Source organism: Chelonoidis abingdonii, chromosome 3, assembly GCF_003597395.2.
Source record: "Chelonoidis abingdonii isolate Lonesome George chromosome 3, CheloAbing_2.0, whole genome shotgun sequence".
In the NCBI taxonomy this organism is placed as follows: Eukaryota; Metazoa; Chordata; order Testudines; family Testudinidae; genus Chelonoidis; species Chelonoidis abingdonii.
In genome coordinates, this window is record NC_133771.1 from 972,578 (window position 1) to 995,310 (window position 22,733).

A 22,733-nucleotide genomic window follows, 5' to 3' on the forward strand; every position below is an offset into this window, starting at 1 on the left:
GACACATAGACAATAACACTATTTCACTCAAGTATCATCTTAAATGCTAATATTCCTTTTTTGATCTTTGAATTAAAACTATAGCAATAGACAAGACTTGTTTGCTGACATCCCAAGACCTGAGCAAACACCTCCCCTTCTACCTCTAACAATGCAGACTTGCATTTCAAAGCTCTATCATTTACATATCTTCCTAACCAGTCCTTAAGGTTCACCCATGGGTCAGGTCAGTTAATTAACTCTTTCTGGCCCTATCATCTTTCAGATATTATATTACACTCATAACGTCACACCATCCGAGTAGAGACTTGTCTACTTGCAGCGATCCAGCCACCTCGCTGGGTATTTGCAGTGACACTCACAGCTGCTTTAAACAGGGGAGTTCTGACTGAGCCCAGAGAGGAGAAGCTTGAAGCATGGACCATGGTAGTCAGTGCAGAGCCCAGCCAAGCTGCAGTGAACTCGAGTGCCTCCCCCTCCCCTCACTCCCGGTTTAAATTGGGTCAGTGTAACTATGTTGCTCAGGAGCGTGAAAATCCCCCCCCCCCCGGAAGTGGCATAGTTGAGCTGACCTAAGTCCCCATCTAGACAGCGCTAGGTTGACAGAAGAATTCTTCCATCGACCTAGCTCCTGCCTTCTGGGGACGTGGATTATCGACACCGCGTCCTTTCGGAGTGTCTGCACTGAGCTGCTACTGCAAGGGCTTGTCTATGCTCAATATGCTGCAGCTGCCTAAGTGTGACCTCCTCAGTCACGGCTAGTCTGCACCAGAAGCGCCACATGGCCCAGCCTGCAGCACATCTGGTGGAGGCGCGCTATGCCAGCGGGTGAGCGCTCTCTGATTGGGGTAATTACTGCACCTTGGCAAGAGGTGGAAGCGATGGTGGTGGGAGAGTGTCTCCCGCTGACCAGCGCCTGTAAAGTGCGTTGTGCGGGGGGTGGCGTTTTCACACCCCTGAGTGACAGAAGTTAGATCGACAGTTCCTAGGGGAGAGCGTTTCTTCCAGAAGCCAGCACCCATCCCAGCTCTCACCAGTCATTTGTTCTCGGCTCAGCCTCCTTGCTGAGAGGAGTCATCGGAGCTGGTCTTCTCTCTGGCCCCCTTCTTGATCTGGGAGGTGTCAGCTGGTTTGGTGATGATTCCGTTCATTCCACCCAGATGGGGAGATGACACCCACCTAGGTCTCTTAGCCTGCCCTGGGAGCCAACGTCATCCCTTTTCCCCAGTGAGTAACAGTGCACGGCGAGGCTTCAGAACAGCTCTTACAATTCCCTTGTCACAGTAGGCCCTTAAGGGCTGTCTGTACTGCATGGGGCGGCTGCATCTGCGTTAACTTCTGTCTAAATTAGTGTCAATCTAGCTAGATCACAACTCGCTTGAGTGATAAGTATGTACCAGGTTCCCGGCGGGTGGGGCTAGCCTGCAACACCTCCCAGGCTACTGCAGCTTCACTGCCATTGCTAGTCCAGCTCCTTGGAGGTGGGGCCCTCCCTGGTGTGCCAGAGCAAGTGTCTACGTGTCCCCCCCCACCCCATGCAGCTGGGGGTCTGTGCCCTATGTTTGGAGGGAGCCCCAGGAGCAGGGCATGGGACTGCCTGGCAGCCTCCTGGCGGACAGTGCTGCCGTGCAGGTATCAGACACACACGTGCCCGCGGGATAGTGAATGTAGTGGAGCTGGCAGGGCCACCGGCACGTTCCTGCATGTGCTACTGGTGCGTGCATGCCTGTGCCAATGCCTGGCAGAGCCACACTCACTTGTTTATCTCTGCAGAGCGGCCCTGGCCTCTGCCCACCAAGGGCAGCCGCTGCCCAAGTCGCTGAGTGTCCTCGAGAGCACGCCGCAGGTGCGTGGCATGCACACCATCATCAGGTACTGTGTCCTCCCGACTGCTGTGTCTGGAGGCATGCCTCTCCTTCTCTCCTGTCCCCTCCCCCTGGGGGCAGCCTCTCCTTTCCCCCCACGCCTGTCCTCTCCTCCGCCCGCCCGCCCTCTCCCCTGGGGCGGGGAGTGGGGCTGGCCTAGTTGTAGTCCTGGAGCACTCCTGTCCCCCTGCCTCAGTTTCTCTTCTGACTTTTCCAGTAACTCACTCTGACAGGCCTATTTCAAATCAAGCCCCCCCCCCCCCCGCCCCACCCTTGAGATGTGGTTGACAAAGTCTCTCAAACATGGGCTTCCTTTGGCCCTGGTTCCCTTTGCTGCAGGGTGTCCATCGGTGCCAAATACAGAGGTAAAATAACCTTTTGACTCCTACTTGAGAGTCCCCATTTATGCATCCAAGGCTGAGATTAGCTCTTTCGGCCACAGCATTACAGGAGGAGCTCACGTTGAGCTGATTATCCATCCCCACTCCCAAATCGTTCATAAAATAACTGTGTCCCCTGTGCTGAGTATCAGCTGCATTCTTTGTTCCTAGGGCTATACATTTACATCTAGCCATATTAAAAGAGTGATCTGGCTCTCTGTATGACCTGTCCTCTTCATTATTTACCACATCCCCAATCTTTATCAGGGTTGGTTTTGTTTTCTTTCAGAGGGCCCAAGAACAGATCCCTGTGGGACCTCACTAGGAGCACTCTCTTGAGGATGATTCCCTGTTTACAGTGTTATTTTGAGACTTGTCAGCTAGCTTTTAATCCACTTACCGTGTGCGATTTTGAATATGTATCATTTTAGTTAGTGTCACGTGGTACCAAGTCAAATGTCTTACAGAAATCTATGTCTATCACATCACCACTGATACCTTTATCAGCCAAACTTGTAAACTCATCCGAAAGAGAGAGATCCTATCAAACTATTTCCATAAATCCACGGTGATTGAAAAGGAGAGGAATATAATTAATGCCATTCTTTATTAAATGACTCCCATATCAGTTCTTCCCTTATTTTCCCTAGAGGGGAGGTGATGGCTAGGTCCCCTCTATGCCGATGGGAGAGGTGACAGGCCCCGGTGCAGGGCGTGCATGGATCTACCCTGGCAGCCGTCTGGGAGAACCTGGCTCAGTCTGGAGAGTGACGAGATATTTTCCCCAATATGCCTGCTCTGCCCCCATCCACTCCCCTGCACTGTAGTCTCCTGCCCGTGGGATGGGGCTGGAATTGGGGTGCCATTGGAGTGGGGGGAGTTAGGGGCCCCAGGGCCTAGAGTTTGCTCTTATCTCTGTCACTGGTCCCACAGGAACAAGGACACAACCAGAGACGAATTCATCTTCTATTCCAAGCGCCTGATGAGGCTGCTGATTGAACATGCCCTCTCCTTCCTGCCACTCAAAGTATGTGACCTGTAGGCCCTGCCCTTTCCCTGGTGACCTGCCCCTCCTGGCTGCCACTCATGCTATAGGCCCTGCCCCTTCTGCCTGCCACTGTCACTACAGGCCCTGCCCTTTCCTTGGTGACTGGCCTTTCCTGCCTGCCACTCATGGTACAGGCCCCACCCCTCCTGCCTGCCATTCATGCTACAGGCCCTGCCCCTCTTCCTCCTGCTTACAGTAAAGGTACTGCCCCTTCCTGGGTGACCTGCCTCTGCTACCTGCCACTCATGGTACAGGCCCTGCCCCTCCTGCGTGTCACTTATGGTACAGGCCCTGCCCCTTCCCCAGTGACCTGCCCCTCCTGCCCGCCACTCATGGTACAGGCCCCGCCCCTCCTGCCTGCCACTCATGGTACAGGCCCTGCCCTTCCTGCCCGCTACTCATGGTACAGGCTGTGCCCCTTCCCCAGTGACTGCCCCTCCTACCTGTCACTCAAGGTAAAGGCCCTGCCCCTCCTGCCTGCCACTCAAGGTATAGGCCCCACCCTTTCTGCCTGCCAGTCACGGTACAGGCCCTGCCCCTTCCTGGTGACCTGCCTCCACCTGCCATGTAAGGCCCAGGCCCTGCCCTTTGCTACCTGCTCTCACGCTGTCTGGACGAAATTGCTGCGTCATGCCGCAGCCTGGCTCAGGGTCTGCCCCCACATTAATGACCTGCTCTTCTCCTGCAGCCAGTGACTGTGGAGACGCCTCAGGGGACCATGTATGAAGGGAAGCGGTTCCACAGGCAGCGGGTGAGACTGGCCAGGTCCACCCCGAACTCTTGGAGGAAGGGTGGCCATTCCATGGCCCTGCCCTGGGGAGAGCTGGTCCCATTCCCTGCTCTGCACAGACTGCCTGTGTGACCTCGGGCCAGTCACTTAGCTTCTGCGAGGTCAGTTCTCCCTGTCCTGTGCAGCGAGGCAGGATTGGGAGAAGATGGTGAGGCTCTCAGGTCCCGGGCTGATGAGGACCAGAGAAACGTCTATCCACCCATCTAGGACAACACCCCCTTTGGGCTCCAGGAGGGAAATGCACGGCTTCCCAGACTGCTTTGGGGAATAGGAAGGGTGACTGGGGGTTCCTTGCCCCAGTGTGAGGGCTGGGGGGCTGTTGGGAGGTGCTACCCCAGTGTAAGGAGGCAGGGGACAGAGAGGGAAGTGCTGCTTGGGGTGGGGAGGGGGGGTCTGAGAGGCAGGAGGCGGTCGCTGCCCCCTCGGGGTAGCTGCATGTCCAGTCCAATCTAAGGTGTCTGTCGTCTTCCCTCTGCACCAGATCACAGGTGTGTCCATCCTGCGGGCAGGGGAGACCATGGAGCAGGCGCTCACTGCTGTCTGCAAAGACATTCGACTGGGCAAGATTCTGATCCAGACCAACCACGACACAGGGGAACCTGAGGTGAGCGTTGCCCTGTCCGTCCCTTCTCTGCCCCCAGAGTCCACAGAGTGCTTGTGCTCTCAGCAGCCACCCTGCTCCACTTGGGGGGCTGCACAAGGGGCTGCGTGGGGGGCGGGCTCAGGGCATCGCACTTGACTCCTTCATAAGCCCTGTCCCCCATCTCTCTTCAGCTTCACTATCTGCGGCTCCCCAAGGAGATCAGTGAAGATTATGTCATCCTGATGGACAGCACCGTGTCCACGGGGGCTGCAGCCATGATGGCCGTGCGTGTCCTGCTGGTGAGCCTGCCAGGCTGGCCCAGCCCTCTGGGAATCGGGGCGGGCTGCCTGGGGAGTGTAGGCTGAGGTTTCCAGCATGGAAGGAGTGAGGCTACTACTCTGAGAGCATGGGGCACTTGGCCATAGATGGTGGTATAATAGAGTAAGCCTCCCCTGGCCTAGCCGCTGCCGCTGGGTTGCAGGTTTTGGCGGTTTGCGTGGAGTAAGTTTTTGCTTCTTATTCTGCGCCAGGCAGATATTGAGGTGGTTGAGGATATGGTATGTACTAGTTAACTTCCCCAGTTCATCAGTAATCTCCTGGAGTGGCAGATACCACCTCCTTAGCCATCCTGGAACCTGCACGGGGCATAGAAAAAACTCAGTCTTAAGGAGGATCTTTGCTTTTCCAGCAGGGCGTCTCAGAAGGGGAGGTGCAGTGTGGCTGGGGCCGGCCCAGGGCTCCCGATGGAGAGGGTGGGTTCAGGGCTCCTGGCAGGGGAGGAGGATGGGGGAGTGGGCTTGGGGCGGCCCGGTGCTCCTCTGGCCGTGGGGGTGCTTGGGCAGAAGGGGCAGGGCTGGGGCCCTAGCCTCCTGGAAGGGGGCTCCACCTGCCGCCCATTACACTTCACTCTGGGGCCAGACTGCTCAGCACTGTCTGTGCTGCAGGATCACGATGTTCATGAGGAGAAGATCTTCCTGCTGTCCCTGCTGATGGCAGAGATGGGGGTTCACTCCGTGGCCTACGCCTTCCCCCGTGTCCACATCATCACTACAGCTGTGGACAAGAGGGTCAATGAGGAATTCCACATCATCCCTGGCATCGGTAAGGGGGCCGGGGAGCACAGCCTGGCTTGGGCGACTGCCTGTGGCCGCTCAGAGCAGGCCCTACGGTGCCCTTCCTTGGCCCGAGACAGCTGTGCTCCCAGCAGGGCCGGACTGGGCTGCAGACGGGGGGATTGATGTGAGGCAGGGTTTCATTCTCCTGGGGCTGCCTCGGGGGAGAGGGTGTGGTGCTGCTGCTGGTCGCCTTACCGTGTTGCTTTTGTGTCTAGGTAACTTTGGAGACAGGTACTTTGGTACTGATGCCCCCTCCGCCTGGTGTGAAAGTGAGAGCACGGACTACTGAGCTGGCCTCCTTGCCTTGCGCAATGGCCTCCCTGCCTCCTCCCTCTTTCCCTCCCTCCAGCCTTGCCCTTCTGCTCCCCCCGGCTGGCCTCACAGGCCCTGTGGAACTTAGTGGGATGCTACTTCCCTCTGGACCACACGCTGTCAGGCAGGCAGCCATTTGGAAACTGCCCACCAGCGCCCTCCAGTGTATGTGCAGGGCAGAGACTGCCTGTGGCCTGGTGTCCGCATGCTGGGCACACACTCCTTGTGCCCCCCACGGGTGGGTGGGCGGGCGGAGGGAGGATCAGATTCTCCCTGTGGCCCCACATGGATGTGGGTGCATGTGGAGTGGTGGAGGTTGTAAGAGACTCTCCCTATGGCATAGAAGGTGAGGCCCATGCACTGGGTGGGGCAGGCTCTATATGTTTATTTGCTCTGAGCAGTTACTCCCCCCATGTTCCGGCTCAGGGGCCAGCTACTTGAAAAATTGTCAGGGACAAAGGATCAAATGGAAGGGAACAGCCCCATCTCCCTCAACCTGCAGCTCTACTCTTCTCCCCTCCCACCTCAGTGCCCTGATAGTACAGAACATAAGAACGGCTGTACCGGGTCAGACCAAAGGTCCATCTAGCCCAGTATCTGCCTATCGACAGTGGCCAATGCCAGGTGCCCCAGAGGGAATGAAGCCAACAGGCAATGATCAAGTGATCTCTCTCCTGCCATCCATCTCCATCCTCTGATGAACAGAGGCTAGGGACACCATTCTTTACTCACCCTGGCTAATAGCCATTTGTGGACTTAGCCACCATGAATTTATCCAGTTCCCTTTTAAACATTGTTATAGTCCTGTATGTGGGGCAGGGCCCTGGGGCTGTTTAGCCTGGAGCAGTCTGGTGCTGGCAGGGAACTAGGACTTGTGCAGAATAGGAGGTGCCCCTCACCTTCCACAGCGGGCATTCCAGCCATGGGCCAGGTTAGTGAGTCTGGTAGCTCCCTTTTCTGTGGGTCACTGGCCACAGGTGGGTGGCCAGGGCCGCTCTGCTGCTCTGGTGGAGATGCTCAGCCTGTCTGGGAGGCAGGTGGGGGATTGCAGTTCATCCTTATGCGGGTGTGGGCTTGGGAGGAGACCCTAAGCTCCTTCCTTGACTCCTGTCTCGTGCTCAGGGCAGGACAGCTACCTGCTGCAGAAGCTGCTCCAAGAGGGAGTGTGGCAAGGAGGTCTCAATGTGTTTCAGCAGCCCCCTGTCTGAGCCCCTTCCCACAATGCTGCCTCTGTGCCCGGGGCATGGGGAGATTGCTGCCACACCAGCGCTGGCTCATCCATTACTTCAGTGCACAGGAAATCAGGACCACAGACTGGGACAAGAGGATTTCCTTCTCTTTGGAGAGCTGGTTTCAGGGGAGTCTCCCATTGCCATGCACAGTGCTAGAAGCCAGGGGCTGCCTTGTGCCTCGCTGGGGCTCTGGGCCCAGGGCCCAGGAATGGCGCCAGCAGCACGTTGGTGGGGCATGCTTTTCTTGGCCCTTTACTGAGACTGGTAAGGGCATCCGAGGCGTCTGCAAGATTTCCTGGGCCCGCTTGACATGCCCGGGAAGTGGCAGATGCCCCTAGTGCTTGGTTCCTGCAAGTGGTTCTTTGTCAGCCCTGGGACTGGGCACCCACCTGCTCTGCCTTTGCAATACTGTACATGGCTGCCTTCGTTTTGTACACACTAATAAAGGGTCTCCCAGGATTTCCTTGCGCGCCTCCTTTCTGCATGTGGGCTCTATGGTGAGGGCAATCAACGAGCAGGGGAGTGGGGCATGCTGGGAGTCGGTGTATCTGGAAGGGACCGGAGCATGCTGGGAGTTGTGTCTCTGGAAGGGAGCGGGGCATGTTGGGAGTTGTGTCTCTGGAAGGGAGCGGGGCATGTTGGGAGTTGTGTCTCTGGAAGGGAGTGGGGCATGCTGGGAGTTGGTGTATCTGGAAGGGACCAGAGCATGCTGGGAGTTGGTGTATCTGGAAGGGACTGGAGCATGCTGGGAGTTGTCTCTGGAAGGGAGCGGGGCATGCTGGGAGTTGGTGTATCTGGAAGGGAGCGGGGCATCTGGGAGTGTGTCTCTGGAAGGGAGCGGGGCATGCGGGAGTGGTGTATTTGGACGGAGCGGGGCATGCGGGAGTTGTGTCTTTGGAATGGAGCGGGGCATGCTGGAGGTGTGTTCTGGAAGGGAGCGGGGCATTGCTGGAGTGTGCCTCTGAAGGGAGCGGGGCAATGCTGGGAGTTGGTGTCTCTGGAGGACGGGGGATCTGGAGTTTGTGTCTCCTGAAGGGAAGCGGTGGCATGCTGGGATGGGTCCTTGGAAGGGAGCTGGGGCATCTGGGAGTTGGTGATCGGGAAAGGAACCTGGGGAGCATGCTGGGAGTGTGTCTCGGAAGGGAGCGGGGCATGCGGGGAGTAGTGTCTCTGGAAGGAGCGGGGCACTGCTTGGGCAGTTTGGGTATTTGGAACGGAGCGCGGCATGCGGGAGTTGTGTCCACGGAAACGGAGGCGGGGCAATGCTGGGAAGTTGGTGTATCTGGATTAGGGAGCGGGGCATGCTGGGATTTGTGTCTCTGGAAGGGAGCTGGGGCATGCTGGGAGTTGTGCTCTGGAAGGGACTGGAGCATGCTGGGAGTTGTGTCTCTGGAAGGGAGCGGGGCATGCTGGGAGTTGGTGTCCTGGAAGGGAGCGGGGCATGCTGGGAGTTGGTGTATCTGGAAGGGAGCAGGGGCATGCTGGGAGTGGTGTATCTGGAAGGGAGCGGGCATGCTGGGAGTTGTGTCTGGAAGGGAGCGGGGCATGCTGGGAGTTGGTGTATTCTGGAAGGGAGCGGGGCATGCTGGGATTTGTGTCTGGAAGGGAGCGGGGCATGCTGGGAGTTGGTGTCCCTGGAAGGGAGCGGGGGCATGCTGGGAGTTGGTGTATCTGGAAGGGAGCGGGCATGCTGGGATTTGTGTCTGGAAGGGAGCGGGGCATGCTGGGAGTTGGTGTCCCTGGAAGGGAGCGGGGCATGCTGGGAGTTGGTGTATCTGGAAGGGAGCGGGGGCATGCTGGGAGTAGTGTCCTCTGGAAGGGAGCGGGGCATGCTGGGAGTTGGTGTATTTGGAACGGAGCGGGGATCGCTGGGAGTTGGTGTCTCTGGAAGGGAGCGGGGGCATGCTGGGAGTTGGTGTCTCTGGAAGGGAGCGGGGCATGCTGGGAGGTGTGTCCTGGAAGGGAGCGGGGCATGCTGGGAGTTGTGTCTCCTGGAAGGAGCGGGCATGCTGGAGTTGGTCCCTGGAAGGGAGCGGGCATGCTGGGATTTGTGTCTGGAAGGGAGCGGGGCATGCTGGGAGTTGGTGTCCCTGGAAGGGAGCGGGCATGCTGGGGAGTTGGTGTATCTGGAAGGGAGCGGGGGCATGCTGGATTTGGTGTATCTGGAAGGAGCGGGGGCATGCTGGGAGTTGGATCTGGAAGGGAGCGGGGCATGCTGGGAGTTGGTGTATCTGGAAGGGAGCGGGGGCATGCTGGAGTTGTGTCTCTGGAAGGGAAGCTGGGGCATGCTGGGATTGGTGCTCTGGAAGGGACGGCGGGGCATGCTGGGAGTTCTCTGAGGGAGGTGGAGTGGTGTATTTGGAACGGAGCGGGGCATGCTGGAGTTGGTGTCTCTGGAAGGGAGCGGGGGCATGCTGGGAGTTGGTGTCTCTGGAAGGGAGCGGGCATGCTGGGAGTTGTGTCTCTGGAAGGGAGCGGGGCAATGCTGGGAGGTTGTGTCTCTGGAAGGGAGCGGGGCATGCTGGAGTTGGTGTCCCTGGAAGGGCGCGGGCATGCCGAGTTGTGTCTCTGGAAGGGAGCGGGGCATGCTGGGAGTGGTGTCTCTGCGGGGGGCCGGCCCCACGGCTGCGCCCGTTCATCGCTGTACAAGGATCTGCACAATGCGCAGGGCCGGCCAGGGTTAAGGTGCGTGCGCAGGGCTCGGACTGCGCATGCGCAGTCGTGACGGCGGCGGGGGTCCTGGTTCCACCGGGTCGGTGGCGAAGCTGCGCGGGCCGCGGAGCCGCCGGTGAAGAGACGCGCCGGGGGCGGGGCGCTGTGCGGCCGCCGCCGCCGCTGCCTGCGGAACTCCCCGCGACAGACAAGACAGACGGGCGAGGCCGGGCCCCGACTCAGGGCTGCGGGGCGGGGCCCGGTGCCCCGCGTGCCCGCGGCCGGGGAGCAGAGTCCGGGAGCCGCTCCGGGCGCGCCCGCAGCCCGCTTGCCGGTCTGGGATCCGCTTGCGCTGGGCTCTGCGTGCCCCCCGCAGCCATCGCAGCCGGCCGGGCCGGGGGGGGACCGGGCCTTGGCGGCTCCGGGGCGCCGGGGCCGGGGCCGGGCGCTGCGTGGGGCCTGCTGCTGCTGTGCGCGGGGCGGCGCCAGGCCTCTTCCACAATCCCTGCCCCGGCTGGAGGCGCCTTTTCCATCGTACTCACCCGGCGGCGCGTCAGCGGCGGGCCCAGCGCCCACGCCGGGTCTCCGGCCACGCTTGGGCAGCGGGTCCTTCAGTGCTGCTGAGGGCCTGGAGCCAGGGAGGGACCCACCCCCGAAGTGCCGCCAAGGACTCCGAGCCCCACGTGTTTCTTTGAAAGTCCTCCCCGCCAGCGCCCCATGGAACCTGTCTGAATCGGGCCCCGCACTGGCAGGGCGTTGCTCAGAGTCACCCGGGGCCCAGACTCCCTGGCTGCGTCGTGGGATTAACGTGGGGCCGTCTCAAAGCTTGCCAAGCCTGTGGGAGCCCTGCTCCCCACGCTCCCGCCCTGCAGCCGGTCAGTGAGAGCAAGCCCGGCTGGGCTGGGGCTCAGAGCAGGAAGTGATTCCCCTAAGCCGGGGATCCAGCCCCAGAGCTCGGTCACATCCATGGGGCCGTATTGCTAGCCAGGCAGGGGCTGGCAGTGGGCAGACTGGTTTCTGGGCTGTCTGTGCCCACCCTTGGGGCTTGGGCAGGTGGGTGCTGGCAGTGGATGGGTTGGTTTCTGGGCTGTGTCCTCCTGCCTCCCCTCCTCATGGGTACGCTGGTTTCTGGGCTGTCTGTGCCCTCCCTTGGGTGGTGGGCAGGCTGGTTGCTGGGCTGTGTCTCGTCCTTGTCTGGCCAGTTTTTGCCCTGCCTTGTTTCACTTCCTCATTCCTGCTGCCGGGTGAGCCTGGATTCTCAGCTAGGTAAGTGCTGTGTCCTGGTCCCGTCCTGCTCCTGAGCTCTTGTTCCCTTTTTGGGAGCTTGCAGGATGAGAGAAGCCCAAAGCTCTGACAAGCTGCAGACTGAGGGTTTGGGGGTGACTGTGTGGGCAGATGCACTTCGATGTCTGCAGTTAGTGCATGGCTGGGAGTGGGGCGTGCTGCGCTGGCGTGTATCTGGGAGTACTCTGGTCCACCCCAGGCTGTGGGTCCTGTGGCCAGGAGGGGGCAGTGCTGGCCATTGGCAGCCCTGACTCATGAGGGTGAAGGGGAGGCAGAGCAGCTGCTGCGAGTGACCTGCCAGAGGGTACCACTGCCCCAGGACGAGGGTCTGCGCAGGTGGCAGGCTCGCCCCAGGCTGCTGGGGCCCATGGTGCTGGTCTGCTTTGCTGCACCTGGCACTGATGTGGCCTTGTATCCAGTGTCCAAGTTTAGTATGGAGGGAGCGGTAGGCACTGCCGGCCTGGCCTGGCCTTGCGTATGGGAGACCCAGGCCAGGTGTGCATGCGGGGCCTGCCGGAAATCTGCCTTTCCCTACTTCCTCGCTGGCATTGTGAGCGCTGGGCTTGGCCCTCTGCTGGAGAGCTGCTGTCTGCATGGTTTCATAATCCCCCGGGGGGCTCTGCTCAGTGGGCCCTGTGATGGGAGGGGAACCCTCTAGGCAGCTGTGCCCTGCTGCCTGCCTGGATGGCCCTGCAGTGGGTGACAGGATCCTGGCCAGCAGATGCCCCGCTGCTTGCTCTAGGGAGCTGGAATAGCTGGCGTGCCAGCCCCTGCGCCCAGCTCCCCGTGTCCTCACTAGTTCTGCCCGCAGACTGGTGGCTGCAGCTTGCAGGGCATGGGCCTGTTTACTTACACCTCCCATTTCCCCTCCAATACAGAGCAACATGGCGGAACCCGGCCGACTCCAGCGGAAAATGTCCCGGGCTGGGGAGAGTTTGTACAGAGTCCTGGGCCTGGAGAAGGGGGCTTCTTCAGAGGAGATCAAGAAGGCATACAGGTAGAGAACCCACCTGTTGGGCCCAGTGACCCCAGCCTCTCCCACGGGCCCTTTGTGGCTGCACCTCTGCTGCTGGACCTGTGGGGCAGGGATAGCCCGGCCAACCATGCAGGCAAGTGCTTCCGCACACCTGCTGGGCTCTGGCCCTGTGTCTGGAGAGGAATGCACACCCTGGAACTGCAGGGTGGAGTTACACCATGCCCTCCTGTGCCAAGGGTCCTCCTGCCCCCAGCATGGGGCAGGGCCATACCAAGTAGCTCAAGGTCTCCCAGCCCCAGGGAAAAGGGAAGGAGGATTCTCTGGGTGCCCCCCTGAGATCTGGGCGGGCGGCTTGGGACGTCTCCTCAGCCCTGCTGCTCCTCTGCACCATGCAGGAAACTGGCCCTGAAGTACCACCCGGACAAGAACCCTGAGAATCCCGAGGCAGTGGAGAAGTTCAAGGAGATCAACAATGCGAACGCGACGCTGAATGATGAGAACAAGCGGCAGATCTATGATGAGTATGGCTCCATGGGGCTCTACGTGGCGGAGCAGTTTGGCGAGGAGAGTGTCAAGTACTACTTCCTTATGTCCAAGTGGTGGTTCAAGGTGAGTGCCTGCTGCTTGCTTGGTCTGTTCTGTGCACCTGTCGGGCTCCCACGGAGACACCATGGGCCACTCTCCAGCACTGGCTGCTCCAGCCACGTGGCTTAGGCTGCCAGGTGGGGTGATGCAGAGAGGTCTCCTAGGCTCTGGGTGCCCCAACCCAACTGGGTGCCCCATTGTGGCAGAGGTGGGAGTTCACAGTAAGACTGACCATCGGTGTAAATGGGGCAGGATCTGAGGCTAAGCTAAGAATTACATAGACAAGTTAGGTGTCTTCAAGTCGGTAGGGTCTGATAAAATATATCTTAGAATACTTAAGGTACTGGCTGACGAGACCTCTGGGCCGTTAGTGCTTATCTTTGAGAACTCCGGAAGCCAGATCCCAGAGGGCTGGCAAAGGGCAAATATAGCCCTTATCACTAAACGGGAACAAGGACAAACCAGGACATTACAGACCAGTCAGTTTAGCTTTGGTAGCTGGAAAGATAGTGGAGCAAATACTCAAACAATGTATTTGTAAAGACTTACAAGATAATAAGGTGATAAATGACAGCGAACGTGTATTTGTCAAGAACAAATCGTGGCAAACCAACATAATATCCTCCTTTGACAGAGTAACAAGCCTTGTGGCTAGGGGGAAGTGGGAGATGGGATAAGAGCCTTACTGAAGTTGAGAGATGAGACTGTCTCATAAACAAACTAGGGAAATGTAGCCTACTGTAAGGTAGGTGCAAAACTGGTCCCAGAGGAAGCAGCAGAGAATCCTGTGGTACCTTATAGACTAACAGACGTTTTGGAGCGTGAGCTTTCGTGGGTGAATACCCACTTCGTCAGACGCAGACTAACACGGCTACCCCTCTGATACTCGTTCCCAGAGAGTCATTATCGGTGGTTCACAGTCAGCTAGAAGGGCACATCCAGTGGGGTCCCGCAGGGATCTGTCCTGGGGCTACTTCCATTCTATGTCTTCATCAGTGGTTTAGATAATGGCATTGAGAGCACACTTACGAAGTTTGCAGACGCTACTAAGCTGGGAGGGGTTGCGAGTGCTTTGGAGAACAGGATTAAAATTTAAAATGATCTGGACAAGCTGGAGAAATGGTCTGAAGTAAATAGGATGAAATTCAATCAGGACAAATGCAAAGTCCTCCACTCAGGAAGGAACGATCGGTTGCACCCATACACACAGGCAATGACTGCCTAGAAAGGGTACTGTGGAAAGGGATCTGTGATAGTGGATCACAGCTAAATGTGAATGAAGAGTGTAACACTGTTGCATAAAAAGTGAACATCAGTCTGGGCTGTATTAGCAGGAGTGTTGGAAGCAAAACAGGAAAAGTGATTCTTCCGCTCTACTGCACCCTGATATGGCCTCAGCTGGAATATTTTGTCCACATCTTTCCTGAACTGGACACACTGGAGAAAGTCCAGAGAAGAGCAGCACAAACGATTATAGGCCAGGAAAGCATGACCTTCCAGGAAGAATTGAAAAATTGGTTTGTTCAGTTTGGCAAAGAGAAGATTGTGGGGGAATAAGTCTTCAGGCACATAAACAGTTGTTATAAAGAGGAGGGAGGTAAATTATTTTCCTTAACCCCTGAGCAAGCAATGAGCTTCAATTGCAGCAAGGGCGGTTTAGGTTGGACATTAGGGGAAAACGTCCTAACTTCAGGGTGGTTAAGTCTTGGAACAAATTGCCCAGGGAGGCTGTGGAACCTCGGTCACTGGAGATTTTTCAGAGCTGCTTGGACGCACCCCTGTCAGGGCTGGTCAGAGAATCCTTAGTCCTGCCTCGGTGCGGGGCACTGGACTGGGAGGCCTCTCGCAGCCCCTCGGAGTCGATGACCTGGCTGCTCCCTCCCATGCAGGCCTTGGCCGTGTGCTGTGGCATCTTCACCTGCTGCTGCTGCTGCTGCTGTTGCTGTTTCTGCTGCGGGAAGTGCCGTCCACCTGAGGACGAGGACTCCTACAAATACGTCAACCCCGAGGACCTGGAGGCGCAGATCCAAGCTGAGGCTGAAGGTGAGGGGGAGTTGCCCTGCCCGCGCTCCTGCTGCCAGAGAGGAGCCCAGCTCAGCCTGGGACCTGCTCTTTGTCCAAGCCTCACTCTGAGTGGGGCAGGGAACCCCCAGGGCAGATGCACGATTGAGCCCAAGGCAGTGAGGGTAAGTGGGGGGGTTGGGGCAGGAGGCTGCAGGCACATGGCCAGCACCAGGGGTGGGCAGCATGGGGCAGGCACTGGGCGGATGATAGCAAGAGCAGGAGCTAGTGGAGCGGGCAGTACTGGGCTCCAGCCTAGGCTCCCAGCTCTGCCACAGCTTGCTGTGAACTCTGGGCAGATCTCTCGTTTGCCCTGCCCTGCTCTGTCTCTACACAAGCCTGTGGCTGGCTTGGGCTGGCCCATCCCAGGGGCTGCGGTGGGGCCTGGGAGCTGGCACCAGGGAGAGGGGACTGGTAAGAAGCCCCCCGCTCCCCGCCAACGCCTGTGCTGGGAATGGAGGGAAGTGGGGTCGCTGACACCCTGGGGTCCCCTCTGGGCTGGGACAGGCAGTGCTGGGCCTAGTGCTTGGAGCTCTTGGGGGATTGTGCTATCCTGCCCCCTGCCTAGCAGCCCATGTGGGAGCAGGGGCTTAGCTGAGCCTGCAGTCGGTCCTGGCACCAGGGCTGTTTGTGAGCAGGGTGTAGGGCAGAGCAGACAACGGCTGGGATCCAGGTGCCCGGAGGGAGCTGAGCATCCCTGGGGCCTGCCCTGCTGCCTCGCCTGACAGGCCCAGTCCTGCTGTTGCTCCTACTGTGTGCAGCTGGGGGGACCCTGCCCTCCAGCATGGGGCTGAGTCCTCCCTGCTGTTGGCCAGAGCGAGAGGGTGGGGAAGTCCTGCTGTTGGCTGAGCTGATGTCCGGGAGGCTGGGTGACAGTGCTCCGAGTGGCTGGGGTGGGGCCCCAGCACAAGGTGGTTGTCTTGTCCCTACGCTTGGAGCAAGGCCGCCCTGGGACTCACCAGCCCGCATCCCCCAGGCCCTGCCCGGCCACAGTCTCCCCTGCCTGCGTGCCCTTGGGGTCCCAGACAGGCATGGAGGGAGGGGGCATGGCTGCTACGCCTGCCCGTCAGCTGATGGGGCGCTCCGGGTGCCTGCTGTGGGTGGCCCTTTGTCACGGACCCACAGGATTTGTGGTAACTCCTGGCTTGGAGGAGCCTTTCAGTGTGTCAGGGAAGCACTTACAGCTCCCTTGACCCCCAAACCCACTCTTTGCTCCCAGCCCCCCAGCCTGGTCTTCCCCCCCCCACCTCCCCTCCCACCTGCCCAGCCTGGGCTCCCCCAGCTCTCCCTCACTGCCAGTACCCCACCATCTTTGCCCACAGTTGTGGGCCAATAATAGCCATTTGGGCTGGCCAAGTCCATACCCTGCTCCATGGCTCTCACCTCGCTGGGGCCTGCATCCTCTTGGAGCCTGGAACAGCTGTCCGGAGCCCTGTGGCTGCCAGGTTGTGCCAAGCAGGTAGCCTGGTGTGGGGTTGGGGGGATCCCGGTTGGAAGTAGGGGTGCTCTGAGACCCCTGAATACCCTGCCCCTCCACTGAGCCTGTTGCCCCTCAGACACCCAGACACCCATTGTGGTGCAGCCCCTGCCTGCAGCAGCTGGAGAGGAGCCGATGCCAGATGCCAGCCTCAGGACTGACGCATGAGGCCGACTTCGACCTGCTGACTGCCTGTCCCCTCGCCTGGACTCTGGGTGGGAACCCCTCTGGAACTGCCGCTGCCTGGGTTCTTGGCCCCTGTGCTGGGGGCAGCCAGGCCACTTGGCTGCGCCTTGAATCTCAGGTAAACTGGCAATGCCTGTGGGGTGGCTGTTCCTGCAAGGACTCGCTCCTGCGCCTGCCCAAGGCTCCTCATGCTGTGATTTCTCTGGCTGCTGCAGCAGCCTGCTGACTGGCCAGGCTCCCTGCGCTGGCATTGCTGCACAAGGAACCTGAGACTGGAAACCCCTGGGTAACCTCCCCACAGAAGGCTGCACTGCTGCGCAGCCCCCATCCCTGCCTCGGCCGGTCACCCAGCACCAGCACCCGCCTGGCTCTCCCCAGCCGGGCCCCTCCCCCCACGACCCAGTGTTTACAGCTGTGCGGACGCCCAGCTCACAGGCCCTGGCCTGAGAAGCACAAGCTTGTGCCCCAGCCATGCAGCCTGGAGGCAAATGAGACCAACCCCACTGTAACTAGCCCGTGGAGATGGGGCAGCTGCAGGCTGAGCCTGCTGGGCACCCTGCTGCTTCCAAGGGCCTGTTCCTTCCCTGTGTTGGGTGCCAAACACAGCTCTCTGGCCAGGCGTGGTCCTGGCAGGCTGGGTGTGGTCCTGGCAGACAGTGCACTCACTGCCTACTTGCACTGTGGCTTGCTGCCCTCCCCCCCCAGGAGGCAGCACCCCCTCCCTCAGCCCTCCTGGCCTGGCCTCCATGTGGCACAGACAACCTCAGTCACTGTGTCTGAGCCTCATGGGTGTCTCTGCCAGCGCCCTGGGGCCCACTGGGGTGGTGTGTCAGGGCAATAAAGGAACCTGTTGTCTGGATTTGGTGGCACCATTAAAGGCTGCTTGGGGGCTTGTCTCTCACCATGGTCTTTGCCCTGCCAGCACCGCTCTGAGTCCATGACTTGCACCTGTGCGGCCAGCTCCCTGCCCAGCCTTGCTCCAGGCTATGTCCTCAGGAGTGTGTCCAGAGACAGGCTGTGTGCAGCTCCTCTCGCCCGTGTCCCAGGACTGGCCCCAGCACCAGAGGCCCAGCCGCTCTAGCGCTGTTGCATTACTGTGTGCTGAGAGCCAGTGAAGGGTGCGTGGTCACAGCTGGGCGGGAGCCTTCCCTGCAGGGGCTGTCAGCTGGACAGTGAGGGACCAGAGAGGGGGAGGGACATGGCTGGACCTCAGCGTCTGCTGCCTGTGGCCACCTCCCTAGGAGCCTGGCAGAGCAGGGGCAGGGTCCTTGCTCAGCCCTCAGCCCCTGGCAGCTGCACTGCAGCCTGGCTTGAGCATGGAGGAAGGAGTGAGCCCACCGGGCAATCCAAGCGTCCCTGTGAAGAGAGCCAAAGCTGCCTAGTTCTCTTAGAACCTATAACTTGCCTGCAGAACTTCCTGCCACTGCATGCTGCGTGGGGTGAGGAGAGAGCCAGGACAAGGGCACCCTGGGCTCTGAGGCTGTCTGCTAACAGCTGGGGCTGGGCTCGCCTAGCAGCACCCGCTGTGCCACTCTCGGCTGTCCCAAGCTGCTGGGTGTGAGGCTAGTGGTATCGCACTGCTCCTCCTTGGGTGGGTGGGGGAAGTCTAGATGGCCTGGCTCAGGGAGGGGTGTGAACCCAGCTTAGGACTCCCTGCCCAAGGCATTGCCCCCCTGTGTCTATGCGCCTGTGGCCAGAGAGGGGTTGCCATCCTGCAGCCTGGGGCTGCTCCCTAGAGGGGAGAGGCAATGCAGCTGTGAGCTGTGGGGCTCTTTGGGGAGGGCATGGGGTCCCATCCCTCTGCTGAAGTCAAGAGGGGCCATGGCATGTAGATCATTATGGCAGTGCTGCGGGGGGGGTCAGCTGGGGTGTCATTGGCTGGGGTCCAGGTGGGATGGAGGTGGAGTCCAGCTGGAAGGGCCCATTGTGCCCCCCACATCAGCTGGCCTGGAGTGTCCCCCAACACCTCCTGTGTCCAGCCCTCAGCGCCTGGCTGACCTCAGAGTGGAGGGGTTACAGCCAAGTGCCCCTGGCCTGCTGGATGCTGCCTCCTGGCTCTCCTGGGCAGCAGCTCCCACTGTGCTGTGCCAAGGGGGGGCGGCACCTGGCAGAGCTGGGAGTGGAGTATGACCTTACCCTAGAGGCTGAATGGGCCTGGGGCAGGGCAGAAGGCCCTTGGAATCACATACAGACCCTCGCACCCCACCATGCAGCTGCTCCCTGCACTGCACCTCCCGTGGAGGGTGGTTAACTCCCACCCCCCAAGTCCAGGTTCCTCCCCTGTGTGGAGATGGGCCTGGGGAAGACACCTGCCCAGGCCTCTGCTCCCAAGGGAGTTGCTGTGAGCTGGAGCCACCAATGCTTGTCCCCCAGCTGTCTCTGGCTGCCCTCCGTCGCAGGTGCTGTGTGGGGAGGGGGCAGTGGATGGAGGCTGCTGCCCTGCCAGGGCACAGATGACTTCTGGGGCTGCTCGGTGTGCCAAGGGTTAATTGTCTGCTCAGGCTGCCCTCTCCCCTGGCCTGTGGGCTGGAATCAGCTGGGCAGGTGGGGGTGCCAGGGCATGGCTGGGCAGGGGCAGTGCATTCCCCAGTGCTTGTCAGCCTGTGGGGCAGAGAGGCCATGGAGTACGCTCTGTGGGAGGGGCCAGTCAGTGTCACATGCTGGTAGCAGAGACCAGGCAAGGACCGACCAGGCCAGGGGGTGACCTGGCCCTTTAACCAGTTCAGCTCTGTGTCATTCAGGAGGGAGCCCCTCCCCCAACCCATAGGGCCAGGTTTGTTGGCCTTTCTTAGTACCAGGTGGTTCAAAGACGCCTCCACCAATTGTACCATGTCAGGCCAGCCCCCGTGCCCCACCAGTGGCACCACACCAACCTCGGGTCCCCCCTCCCACAACGCAGCACACCAGGCCCCCTGCAACAAAGTGGGAATTTCTTGCAATGCTTTCCTGAAGGCTGAGCCTGGCGAGACTTCCTGGGTGGGGGCTGCTGCCAGGGGGCAGAGGGATTAAATGCCCCTGGGCAGAGCAGGAGGGGTGTGTCAGGGTGTTATGGCCAGGCTGCCCTCACCTCAGCTCCAGTGAGGATCCGGCTGAACAGTGGGAGCCCCCAGGACTGAACAAGCTCCAGCAAGTGGGGCTGGGGACTGACCTATGGCTGGTACAGGAGCTGGCCTTTAGTGAGACCTAGGGCTGCCTGGGATGGACAGACATTCGAGGGGGAGGGGGCAAAAGTGGAGCCCACAACAGCTTGGCTGGCTAGACTGTAACTTAACCTGAGAGCTCCCCAGTCTGTGCCCAGGGGCCCAAGACCGGCTCTGGGGAAAGGCCGCCTGGTGTCACTGCAGGCACTGGCGGGTGTAGGGATCCCTGCAGAGTGGCCGAGTCTCTCCCAGGCAGTGGTTTCCCCAGGAATTGAAATTAGGGGAGGTGTTCAAATTTACAGGGGGGGTGTTAGGACCAATGAGATAAATAAAAGAAATGAATAAAGTAAATGTTTTGTTAGGATTATGCATTTTTAACGTAAGAATAATGCAAGTTACGCCAAAACACAAAGCAGATCTAGATTTCTAAAAAAAAAAAGAAAAAATTAAAAAAATGTATTTAATTTAAATTGACTTTTGAAAAGTGAGCTATCGTGGGATAAGAGGGCAGTCCTCTCACGGATCCGTAACTGGTTAGAAGGTGGGAAACAAAGGGTGGGAATAAATTATCAGTTTTCAGAATGGAGAGAGAGAGAAATAGTGGTGTCCTTGACGGGTCAGCGCTGGGACCAGTACTGTTCAACATATTCATCTGGAAAAATGGGTAAACAGTGAGGTGGCAAAATTTGCAGATGATACAAAACTATTCAAGATAGTTAAGTCCCAGGCAGCCTGTGAAGAGCTACAAAGGGATCTCACAAAACTGGGTGACTGGGCAAGAAAATGGCAGATGAAATTCAAATGTTGATAAATGCAAAGTAATGCACATTGGAAAACATAATCCCAACTATAACATATAAAATGATGGCATCTAAATTAGCTGTTTACCACTCAAGAAAGAGATCTTGGAGTCATTGTGGATAGTTCTCTGAAAACATCCACTCAATGTGCAGCAGCAGTCAAAAAAGCAAACAGAATGTTGGGAATCATTAAGAAAGGGATAGATAATAAGACAGAAAATATCATATTGCCTCTATATAAATCCATGGTACGTGCACACCTTGAATACTGTGTGCAGATCTGGTCACCCATCCTAAAAATATATATTGGAATTGGAAAAGGTACAGAGATGGGCAACTAAAATGATCAGGGGTATGAAACAGGAGGAGAGATTAAAATGACTGGGAATTTTCAGCTTAGAAAAGAGATGACTAAGGGGATATGATAGAGGTCTATAAAAATCTTGACTGGTGTGAAGAAAGTGAATAAGGAAATGTTATTTTAATCCTTCACATAACACAAGAACTAGCAGTCACCCAATGAAATTAATAGGCAGCAGGTTTTAAAAAACACAAAGGAAGTATTTCTTCACACAATATAAAGTCAACCCAGGGAACTCTTTGCCAGGGGATGCTGTGAAGACCAAAACTATAACAGGATTAAAAAAGAACTAGATAAATTCCTGGAGAACAGGTCCATCTGTGGCTATTAGCCAGGAATGGGGAGGATGCAACACCATGCTCTGAGTGTCCCTAGCCTGTTTGCCAGAAGCTGGGAATGGGCAACAGGGATGGATCACTTGATGATTCCCTGTTCTGTTCATTCCCTCTGAAGCACCTGGCCTTGACCACTGTTGTAAGACAGGTACTGGGCTATATGGACCTATTGGTCTGACCCAGTATGACCATTCTTATGTAAAAATTAATTATAATAATAAAAATGTTTAGTACAAAAACTCCCAACATACATGACCTCTCAAGATAGCAACAATGTGAGATAATAACCTTGGCAAATATGCATTTTAAAAATCTTGGCCTACTAGGAAACATTTATAAGTTTCCATTCCCAGTCACAAATCTAGCATTCTGGAGCAAAGTGACTAAAATATAGTCCAACAAACAAATGTTTATTTAACATGCCCCTCACTTTTCCCTCCACCACACTCCACTCCGGTGTTGTCCTGGGTCAGTGGAGACTCGGAGTTCAGAGGTGCTTTCATGTCAGTACACTTCCAGGTGGGGGACAAGAAGGCACCTTGCTCGTTCCTCCAGCTGCTCACTGTTCGCTCTGGCCACGTCTGTTCATTGTCAGCTGCTCACCGTTCACTCCACTGCTCTGTTTGCCAATGGCCCTGCGCAGTCACCTTCTGCTGCCACCTGCCACTGTGACCTCTGCAACTTGGTTCTTGAGGTTCCACCAGCTCTCAGTGATTTCAGCTGAGTTCTCAGTGTGGGAACCTCGCTCACTGCTAGTGCAGCCTGGACTGTCTGTTACACAAAAACACTGTCCCCACAGGAACACTGTCCCCACAACAGGACTAAGCACTTAGACCTGATTGTCAGTGATTTCAGCTGCAGTGGTCACTTAACAGAAGAAAAGACTCTCTATGGAGCCTAATCAGCTCTGTCTTTAAACAGTGGAGAGGGACAGGTCCCCACACTCTCTCTTGATGCCTTCAAGTCATCTCAGGCTAAGTACAGTTCTACTGCCCTTTACTCATACAATAAGGACATTTCATCCCCCATTCCCCCCACATTCAAGTGGTTTGTAACCCAACCCCAGCCAAAATCTATCTCTTGGACAGCACAGCTGTGTTTGCTGGATCCCTAGGTAGATTAGGTGTGAATGTAAATATAATCTGGCCCTGAAGCCTTTCCCCACAGCCCCAGCTCTTCACTAGCTGTCAGGGAAAGCTCATTTAGACTTTGCTTACAAATCATCATTTGAAATTCTTAGGTTGGCCAACATCACTGAAATGAATGCACTGACATAAAAAACAACCGCTGTATAAGGAAGCAGGGAGACTAGTCTATGTTCATACTTTTCAAATCTATTATATTTTTCAGATACACATATTTTATCATACACTGTATAAGCTTTTAAAGTGTGTATTAATGTTTCAGTTTAAATTCAGATTTCCAAACAGTCACTAAATTGGTATGTAACTAGCTCACAAAACTGGGGGGCGGGGGGTGTAGGGAAATCACTGCTCCCAGGTGCCCAGCAATGGGAGGAGGCGAGGAGGCCGCATGGCTCATCCTGGGGGA

The 22,733-nt window shown here is 57.6% G+C and overlaps 2 protein-coding genes across 3 annotated transcripts in view; both read left to right on the top strand.

The window, feature by feature from the left end:
• LOC116821807 (uridine-cytidine kinase-like 1) overlaps positions 1-7,784 on the top strand; it is a 20,462-nt gene extending 12,678 nt beyond the window's left edge. The window contains exons 8-14 of the mRNA XM_075063510.1: positions 1,774-1,872; positions 3,179-3,272; positions 3,982-4,044; positions 4,565-4,687; positions 4,858-4,965; positions 5,611-5,767; positions 5,997-7,784. Coding sequence (XP_074919611.1) covers positions 1,774-1,872; positions 3,179-3,272; positions 3,982-4,044; positions 4,565-4,687; positions 4,858-4,965; positions 5,611-5,767; positions 5,997-6,070 — 718 coding nt within the window. The 3' untranslated portion in view covers positions 6,071-7,784. The remainder of the gene's footprint in view (positions 1-1,773; positions 1,873-3,178; positions 3,273-3,981; positions 4,045-4,564; positions 4,688-4,857; positions 4,966-5,610; positions 5,768-5,996) is intronic.
• Positions 7,785-10,034: 2,250 nt separating this feature from the next.
• DNAJC5G (DnaJ heat shock protein family (Hsp40) member C5 gamma) lies at positions 10,035-20,037 on the top strand. 2 transcript variants are annotated; one of them, XM_032775223.2, is made up of 5 exons: positions 10,035-10,113; positions 12,140-12,258; positions 12,633-12,846; positions 14,712-14,865; positions 16,440-20,037. In XM_032775223.2, exons 2-5 carry the CDS (start codon positions 12,146-12,148, stop codon positions 16,526-16,528), a joined length of 570 nt encoding a protein of 189 aa, XP_032631114.1. In that variant the 5' UTR covers positions 10,035-10,113; positions 12,140-12,145; the 3' UTR covers positions 16,529-20,037. The 2 variants fall into 2 exon arrangements, with proteins under 2 accessions (XP_032631114.1, XP_032631115.1); XM_032775224.2 differs by lacking the exon at positions 10,035-10,113 and adding an exon at positions 11,104-11,243.
• The last annotated feature ends 2,696 nt before the right edge of the window (positions 20,038-22,733 follow it).

What these genes read in the sequence shown, in the direction of transcription:
- DNAJC5G (XM_032775223.2), top strand. Translation starts at nt 12,146, where the DNA reads ATGGCGGAACCCGGCCGACTCCAGCGGAAAATGTCCCGGGCTGGGGAG. An exon ending in TGTCCAAGTGGTGGTTCAAG is followed by an intron (nt 12,847 to 14,711) that starts GTGAGTGCCTGC and finishes CCTCCCATGCAG; the next exon opens with GCCTTGGCCGTGTGCTGTGG. An exon ending in GATCCAAGCTGAGGCTGAAG is followed by an intron (nt 14,866 to 16,439) that starts GTGAGGGGGAGT and finishes GTTGCCCCTCAG; the next exon opens with ACACCCAGACACCCATTGTG.